Source organism: Epargyreus clarus, unplaced genomic scaffold (assembly GCF_041222505.1).
Source record: "Epargyreus clarus isolate Ecla_fem2 unplaced genomic scaffold, WU_Ecla_fem_2.2 ptg000001l, whole genome shotgun sequence".
NCBI lineage: Eukaryota > Metazoa > Arthropoda > Insecta > Lepidoptera > Hesperiidae > Epargyreus > Epargyreus clarus.
This window is the reverse complement of record NW_027332209.1, coordinates 8845983-8855719: the sequence shown is the minus strand read 5'-3', so window position 1 is coordinate 8855719 and position 9737 is coordinate 8845983. Positions and strand designations below refer to the sequence as shown.

Sequence of the window (9737 nt, the reverse complement as noted above, 5' to 3'; positions counted from 1 at the left end):
TATCGACAATCTGGTAATTAATAGTGTCACATGATCAAATCTATCGATTTTATCGGACATTGAAACACTATCGAGAGGCTAAACAACAGATAGTATCGATATTCGACTATCGATCGGAAACACTAGTAATAACTACGTAGAGCGGTACAACTAGTTATTAACTATAATATTCTTGACTAGCTACCTGGACAAGCGCCATTATTACCATTTTATAACAGTGGCATTATCTATTTACTGAAGATAAAACATTTTACGTTTATTATTTCCACTCGAGTTTATCGCCAATAGCTGTTTCTCTAACAAATTATATTTATAAAAACCCAGTGTGATTACTAACCATTTATGTTAGATATGGGAATTTCAAAACTATAATTTTATGCGTAACATGTCCAACGAAAAATGTGATAATAATTTGCATAATTTAGACTTTGTTTTAATGCATTAAATTTATTTAAAGTGGCCATAATTTCGTAATGTATGCAAAGAACTAATTTATTGAAATTTAAAACAACATACGTTTAGTGAGACAAATGGTCTTGTGATCTCATGGGAAAAGAAATTAAATTGTATTAATTTATAAGTTTTATATGATTACACGACCCGTGTCCCGCGGTTTCACCGGTTTGGAAGTTGTAGAATCCTTTGTGGTACGACTCCGGCGGCACCACCGCCACACCTATTTGTGCCTCATAACAGCAGTGTTAAACGCTGGTGTGTTCTGGTTAGAAGGGTGTGGTAAGGGAGACACACTTTTCCGAGGCATTCCAGCTTAGTCCTCAAGGGTATCGGTGCATTTGTGGCAGACCTCAGGTAGGAATATATGATCCCATTTAGGGTTGATTACAGATGCCCATGTGCAGTAGCCATTTACCATCACATGGACTGCATGCTCGTCTGCTATTACTATATTATTACAAAAAAGAAACCGACTTTTAAATTTGTAAATACTCTGCAGTTTTTTGCGTTACGTTAATTGTTTTTCTATAATAAAATTACCCTAAGTTACTCCTTATAACATCAGCTAAGTGCTATTGAAAGTCCTGTCAAAATCCATCCAGTCGTTTTGTAGATTAGTCGGAATAGACAACAGACAGACAGACGGATAGACGCATAGACAAAAAAATGATAGTTGTTTTTTTTTCCAAGTCGGCATCGTAGTTACTTTCATATGCATATGCATAGGTATTTCAGTTTTATATTTCTAGATATAGAATTTAAAAGCTCCGGAGTCCTAAATCAGCGTGGGAATCACTCGCTATTAAAATGCCTTTTGATGATTTTCGCTACTAAACGAGGTTTAACTATTAGAATATATTGCAAAGATTTTATATTTTGTTTGAATACGTTTAGATTAAATGTATCTTGTTAGCCATAATAATGTGCCGTGTGATGTTGACGTGCTTTCTGCCTAATAACAGCAATGTTATGCTGTGTTCTGGTTTGAAGGGTGGGATAAGGGAGACATACTTTTCTTTATAGGAGCAGCAGACGAGTATGAAGTCCATCTAATGGAAAGAAGCTACTACCGGCCATGGATATCTGGAATTAATCTTAGATAAGATTAGAGTCCTAACGGAGACTAGCCATAGACGCGTTAATGTACCAAATTTTATTAAGCACGACAGATTTTTCTAAAAAATTATAAATACCAAAATTTTCATTTTATAGACTATATTTATGAATTATACAGTCCTACACTAACTGCATAAATAACGGCTTTTTTCGCATGTTAGCGTGGCAATATTTTATTTAGCATGTACTTAACCCTATCCAAAATTTCTTCCTTGACCTCCGAACCGCTTCACTCGTTTTACTACGCACTAAAACTTTCAACGTTCAATTGCGTACCGTCCCCGCGCGCCATAAACTGGGAGTACGCAGTTGTCAATAATATAAACAGGTATCTGAAAAGTGACGTCATTGTCTTCCTTTTTCTCTTTATGAAAGTGAAGTACGTGTCTATGTCATAACTGACGCGCGGAGACCTATGTTTGGCGTGAAAGTTGTAAATAATAGTGGTAGAGTTGGAGGAATTATGACATGTTATTATAGATTTTTACTTTTTTCAGGATTCCTTTAAATTTGCGTAACTCTTTATAACTTTTGATTTATTAACGAAAAACTAAAGTCATTTTTATCACATTTCATTTTGTTTTAAAAATGCATTTTTTATGTACTGTCATTGAGATACATTTATCTATACGTCAATCCAAATCGAATGAGCTATCTTTCATGTTTTAGGAGCTTAATCTCTTTCTTTCACATTTTTGAGTTTGGTGACTAGGTCTAAATGAAAAGCTTAAATAACCTACCCAAAATTTCTTCCTTGACCTCTGAACCGCTACACCCGTTTCACTACGCACTAAAACTTTCAACGTTCAATTGCGTACCGTCCCCGCGCGCCATAAACTGGGAGTACGCAGTTGTCAATAATATAAACAGGTATCTGAAAAGTGACGTCATTGTCTTCCTTTTTCTCTTTATGAAAGTGAAGTACGTGTCTATGTCATAACTGACGCGCGGAGACCTATATTTGGCGTGAAAGTTGTAAATAATAGTGGTAGAGTTGGAGGAATTATGACATGTTATTGTAGATTTTTACTTTTTTCAGGATTCCTTTAAATTTGCGTAACTCTTTATAACTTTTGATTTATTAACGAAAAACTAAAGTCATTTTTATCACATTTAATTTTGTTTTAAAAATGCATTTTTTATGTACTGTCATTGAGATACATTTTTTTATACGTCAATCCAAATCGAACGAGCTATCTTTCTATTTTAGGAGCTTAATCTCTTTCTTTCACGTTTTTGAGTTTGGTGACTAGGTCTAAAAGAAAAGCTTAAATAACCTACTCAAAATTTCTTCCTTGACCTCCGAACCGCTTCACTCGTTTTACTACGCACTAAAACTTTCAACGTTCAATTGCGTACCGTCCCCGCGCGCCATAAACTGGAGCTACGCAGTTGTCAATAATTTAAACAGGTATTTGAAAAGTAACGTCATTGTTTTCCTATTTCTCTTTATGAAAGTGAAGTACGAGTCAATGTCATAGCTGATGCGCGAAGATATTTGGCGTTAAAAATAGGTTATAAATAATAGTGGTAGAGTTGCAGAAATTGTAGTGTTTTATCGTAGATTTACTCTTTTTTAGGATCTTCTTTGTAAATTATTTAACTCTTAATAGTTCTTGGTTTATGAACGAAAAAGTAAAGTGCTTTTTTATCACATTTTATTTAATTTAAATAAATGCATTTTTTATGTACTGTAAATCATTGAGATACATTTTTCTATACGTCAATCCAAATCGAATGAGCTATCTTTCATATTTTAGGAGCTTAATCTCCTTCTTTCACGTTTTTGAGTTTGGTAACTAGGTCTAAGCTTAAATAACCTACCCAAAATTTCTTCCTTGACCTCTGAACCGCTACACCCGTTCTACTACGCACTAGAACTTTCAACGTTCAATTGCGTACCGTCCCCGCGCGCCATAAACTGGGAGTACGCAGTTGTCAATAATATAAGCAGGTATCTGAAAAGTGATGTCATTGTCTTCCTTTTTCTTTATACGAAAGTGTAGTAGCAAAGTCGCATAGTCGTATATGATTATCATTGCCGGCCGTGGATGTTAGAAATCAAGTTTAAATAGAAGTGAAGTTCTACCAGAAATGTATTTTTATAGAATATTTGTAGCTAAAGATCGTTCAGTGTACCTAATTATAGTCGTAATAGTAATGACTGCCAGTGAACATCAGAGCAAAGGCTTCGGAAAATTGAATCAGTCTTGCAACAGACGACAAATGAAAAACTATAGGTTAAATGACCAATGACCAACTTATGGAAGAATGGCATTTTACCAGTACCCTTAGTACGAGTTTTTACGTTTTGACAAAAATGACTGTTTTTGTTTTTGTTTACATAATAGTTCCCACATATTTCCAATCAGTTCTGATATTCCGTTAGAGGCGCTGATTGGAACTGTATGGGCAGTTTACGTAAAAACATACCAAAACAATCATTTTTGTAAAAACGTATAAACTCATACTAAGGGTTGCATTTTACCATTTTTTAACGTAACAGAAATGAAATACGAGCTTAATCGTCCTGACATTAAGTGGTATTTGCAGGTATGTCTATCAGCCAAAACTACTTATTTTTATTACATTTGATACTCAGACTTACGTTTTTACTACGCCCTAAACCTTTCTCGTCTTCCATTAGTACTCTATTGCTGTGGCACGAGCGGTAGTGATTGCCAACAATATAAGGGCTTGAGTATTTTAAAAAATCAATTGTCATGGATTATAAGCAATAAGCTTATATTAAAATCTAAAATTTTTAGCACATGTAATCGTATTATCTAAATCACGATTCTAATATTTCTCTTTAATAGTATGCTAATAATATTAGATGATTTTCGTCTATTGCTGCGTCTATTAACAATCGAACAGATTTATTATTGACTAGGATTTTTTGTGCAAATATTTTTGAAACTTCATCTAACACAAAAATATTGTAACATTTATTTAAATTATAAAGTTTCCCAAATGAATAACAAATAAACGTTTCACATTCACACTACAATTCCCTGTGGAGCTATGAACACATTGAACGACTTCAATTTAAAGTAAGTATACAATGTTCAGCAATTTTCAATGCCCATTGTTTCTGCTTTCTCACAATAAGATATTAATCCTCATACCAATATTTTTCATTATCTTAAAGTACAAAATGAATACATTTTCATAATTATAAAATATGGAATTTCAAGTTTCGAAAAATACGCACAATACCTTTCGCGAAAGCTTAGTTGCCTACGTAAAGTCTCTACTTTTACTACGTACTAAACCTTTGATTGTTCAATTGTATCCGTTTATTCGCCGTTTGTCAACAATGTTATATTTAGATCCTTTTACGTAAAGGAATTTTATTACTAACTACGTTTTCGCTGTTTCTTTGAGACATTAAAATATAAATCTAGTTAAACTTATTTATCTTAACAAACCAGATATAAAATTAAAAGGATGGGGAATAATATGGTATCAAATTCTTTGTACGTGAAGTATTTTTGAGATTTAAAGTTAAAAACGATGATTTATTACTTTTCATGGCTTGACTATCATCGTACCACCATCATATTATGTTTGCATATGTAGTTACAACAAAGTAAAATATGCGTAAACTGCTTCAATCTGATGAAACATCAAAATATTAAAATTAGGCAATTTAATTGCTTTCGTAGACAATAATTATTATATTTCATAATTAGATATAGTCTCCTTTTCGTAGTCCTTTATCAGGTTTTCATTAGTTACCGTTCACTACCAAGCGTGCAGTATGTTGTCTTACAGATATTATATTAAGACTGTCTTAAGATCTTTATTGTGCACTGTTCTACCACCTTCATCGTCTTCTTTTCGTAGCTGCTTATCAGGTTTTCACATGCGCTAGTCACCATTCGAGATCAAGTAGCAGGCTCATTGTTGTATTAGAAATATTATATTAAAACTGTCTTAAGATGTACCATTTCTACTGTGCACGGTTTTACCACCTTCAAAACAAAAATAAATAAGTAAATACAAAGATATACCAACAAGACCACGCCATACGTGGCAAAGGTCACAAAAAAGAAAAATATTCAGCATTGGCATACTATAAACAATTGGGGCACGAGCGGGTTCCCTGTTATTAAAAATAAAAATGCACGAGTATAGCTTTTCCCAAAAAGTCTTCCTATGAAATGCAAATAGCCTAGCATATTTTTTGTATGTAGGCACTTCGTTTTGTTCCGGTTCGTACTTCTATTTGGGTAATAACTCGTTGGAGACGGAAGTTTCTTGAAAGGTTCGAAATTGATTACTGAACCTTTTTGGCATTTATTCAACGCGTATCTAAATGGGTTATCATCTATGCTTCATTTTAATTATTTCGTATTATAATAATATCAAGAAAGCCCAATGGATGTTAAGTAATATATGCAACTAATTATCTTTTAACGCCTTGGGTTTTTTACTTACAACAATTTTTATTATAATTTATAGATTATTTAAAGGACCATAACGCCTTGTGTAAATACAGTGTAACACCAGCTGACAAATTGCATCATTGTTAAGATTATAGATATAGTCAATATGAGGAGAAAGTAGAGGAGCAGAATATTAATGGAAGTTACCATTACATATGTACATATTAAAACTAGTCTACACTCTTAGATGACAATACAATGACGAAGTCTCAGGTGAAACAAACATTTTAAAAGTGGATGACTATTTATCAATAGGACGGCTACTATGCTTTTTGAAAGCTTAAATGCACAAAAAAGTTACATGATAAAATCTGTCTTACAGATTCCTTTTTTATATACATTCCATTTAAGAAGGACAAAGGGCAACTTAGTTGTCCTTTCTTTTATATCCCATAAAAGTCATCGACAACACTCAATAGCGATACGGATCGATGATATCGGCCATCGTCCAGGGTATCGAAATGGTGTGCAATCCTCGCGATCCAACTTGTCTAGACAAAGTCTGGGTGGGAACTGGAAGATTAAGGCGGCATGAATAGGACGGGCCTAGATGCTGAAAGAAAACGAAAAATGCCTTTACGGAGAAAGGCTTGTGCGCTGTCACGTACACTGTATTCTTATTTAATCTTTTTGCGCGAGGTTTTTTGAACGAGCCTTTGCCTCTCACAAAAATACGTTTCCTGACTAGAGATAATGACTGCTGTATGTATATAGATACGTCGTATATCGTCTACTCGTATTGTTTGTTTCTTTTCAACTCTGGAAGACTGGCGTATCCTGATTTTTCGTTTTATTACCGAGCATTAGGAATTAATGCGACAAATGGGATTTCATAAAACATTTTCATACCATAACACAATATTGTTGTTGATGCGGCAGCCATTAATATTATTAATACGGCTTCACGACGCGAGGAACATAAACTTGAACAAACGAGAGAGGCGGGATACTTTTTACCGCCCGAGCTCCCATAAAAACGCAAGCCCTGAATTAGCTCGATTCTTTGTCACCCCTTTTGAACAACCCTAAAAATTCTACTACCACCGTCTTTGTCTAACAATAACCACTACATTCCCATCCGTTAAACTGCATCAAGGAAAAACAACGTAAAACCGCCCGAGATGAAACGAGATAGAATAAAATATATGCACTAGTAGAGAGGACAGAGAGCGGCATACGTAGTAGTAGCCGCGGACGTACAACTTGCGCTGGGAGAGAAAGAGAGGAGGGTAACCCTCGTGCGTGAGCGAGAAAGGCGTAAAAATTAACCATCAGAGGGGAGAGGAGCCGAGCTTCTTCAGGCGGGGTGGTTAGTCCGCATTCGACCGCCGTCGAGGTTGCGTCGTCTCTCGGGAGACAGTTCATGGCGAACGATTCAAGTTGTGGAAACATTTTTTGTGCGTTTTCGTATAACAAACGTTTATCTTTGGTTGATTTTGAGTTTGTTTAGTCATGTCATTACGGTCACTAGAGATCGTAATTAGATTTTTGGCGCCATACAATAAAATTTTATTTCGTCGGTAAAATATCATGTTCGAAGTGTTTTGATTAACTTACGAAATTGAGTAAGTTTAAAGTAATTAAGATTAGGACATTATTATGATAAGCGTTTCGCCGTTCGGTTACATGTGCCGGTTATGATAAGCAAGGAACTTTGACTGAAACTTGGATTGTTAGCCGGTTACCAAAGAAAATGTGTGCCAAAATGTTATTGTATAGTTTTTCCTTATTTTCCGCTTTAATATCATGGATTGGAGTGCTCGCCGAAGAGGAGGTGTCTTCTCCTCTACGAGTGGCTCAGTGTCGAGCAACGTGCTTACAAAAGGTCAGTATTTTATTTCTTATTCTTTATTACCACGCTTTATATTAAGACACTTAAATTAAAACTCAAGCAATTTCTAGATTTAGAAGCAATCTTTGACCAAGACTTAAAAAGATATATTGAGTTACGTAGTTCTAAGCTCTGTAGAGCTTTTATTGGTCGTTACTTGTGAAAAATGTGCGGTAAACGTTCCTATAAATTATTTAAAATCAATTTTGTACGCAGGTGCGAAATTGGTAGCTTAATGTCCGTTCAAATTGTTCATTTGCCCCTAAATCAATCACTGAGGTTGTTCCGCTACCCTCCCCGCCTAGAAGTAATGATGCTCAAATGGAAAACTACCGTAACCTGAGATATTTAGATTTCCAAACCCGTATGAAAATAGATATTTATTTTACTACATTGACATACTATTTTTATAGTATAGTTCAGTATTACCTATATGTACTTTGTTTGTTTCACTTTTTATAAGCCTCATCTGGGGATTCGTTTCTTCATGTAGATAAGGGGTGAAGGGAGAGTATATCAACTACTCCTATACATATTTACTGTATTTTTTTATAATTAATGTATAATTGCTAAAAGGGCGTCAATATTCTAAAATATATACTTTTTTAATTTGGACTTTATATAATGTAGAGTCAATATGGTACGGCTGTAAGAATCAAGAGTTATCAATATTATAGACATATAAGAAAATGCCAGAAAGCATAATAGTACTAGAACAGCATATACAAATACTATATGCTATCATTTATTACTCAAGAAGTAATGTTTCATGGCGTTCTTATACACTAAATGCTCGTTATAACCTCTACGGCAAAGTTGGTACGAGTCTCTATGGCTCTACGATAACTGAACCACCGCGGCACCCATCTCTGCCTACTAATATAACAGAACTGAAGACTAAGTGCTTTTATAAAACTTTTCAACAATGTAGTAATTCTAATAACAAACTTCATGTTGAACTACTGCTTTCTTTGGAGTAGGTAATAGGAATCCATAAGCAATGGTCACTTCTAGTGGTCCTCATGTTTTTGCTAATGATATGTAATAAGCTAAAGTGAGGTGCTTAATGGTTACCAACGCTTTCCATTTTAATTTCCGTATAGATCCACGTGGCGGAGCGGCCACCGTATTGGCCTGATGTAGAGAGGGTATCTAATTCGATCCCCGAACAGGTAGATATCTAAATGGATTTAGGATCCATTTCTCGCATCTGTGTATGTGAGACAATGCATGTAACCCATGGTACACATAATTTAAATGCTAATAAGAAAAAAATAATTATCTTTTTAAAAAGCTCCTTGTGTAGAAATCCACTGTTTGTACTGGTAGGTTATGTGCTGAAGAGCCTGTTTAGTAGTCGATTCACATGAAGCGACTAAAGTCCCCTGGGAGTCCAAATTAAGTTGTCTACGACCAACTTTAGATGGATGCTTTAAGCCTTCAGACAAATTTGCCGTGTACTTTGCAAGTGACTCCAAGTTTCATCTCGCGCAGGGCATCAATTTAAATATAAATGAATCTAAATAGAAGTAATCATTACGTGTATTAAACAAGTAAAAATAGTTTTACTCGACTGCCGAGATTAATATTTTTTAGTGTATGTCACATTGTTTGGCATGCCCTCAGATCAAACGGCTTGACTGATTTTAATATATAAGGTGTCGTTGGATTCGTCTAAATTGTGCAAGTAACACTGGCTATAATTAAAGCAGCCTGGTTTGTGTTTTTAAAAATAAAAACATCATTTTTCGTTTTGGTTATATTTTAAGTGTCAATAATTCTCTGTTAATGGGTAAAATTTGTCCTATTATTTTATTAACATGTATAAATCACGTAAAGAGTAGTAGCGAAACAATTTACAGATGAATAGACACGTATAAATA

At 34.5% G+C, this 9737-nt stretch overlaps 1 protein-coding gene across 1 annotated transcript in view; it reads left to right on the top strand.

Annotated features, from left to right (window-relative positions):
- The first annotated feature begins 7325 nt into the window (after positions 1-7325).
- LOC140757305 (uncharacterized) overlaps positions 7326-9737 on the top strand; it is a 62786-nt gene continuing 60374 nt past the window's right edge. The window contains exon 1 of the mRNA XM_073092988.1: positions 7326-7848. Coding sequence (XP_072949089.1) covers positions 7717-7848 — 132 coding nt within the window. The 5' untranslated portion in view covers positions 7326-7716. The remainder of the gene's footprint in view (positions 7849-9737) is intronic.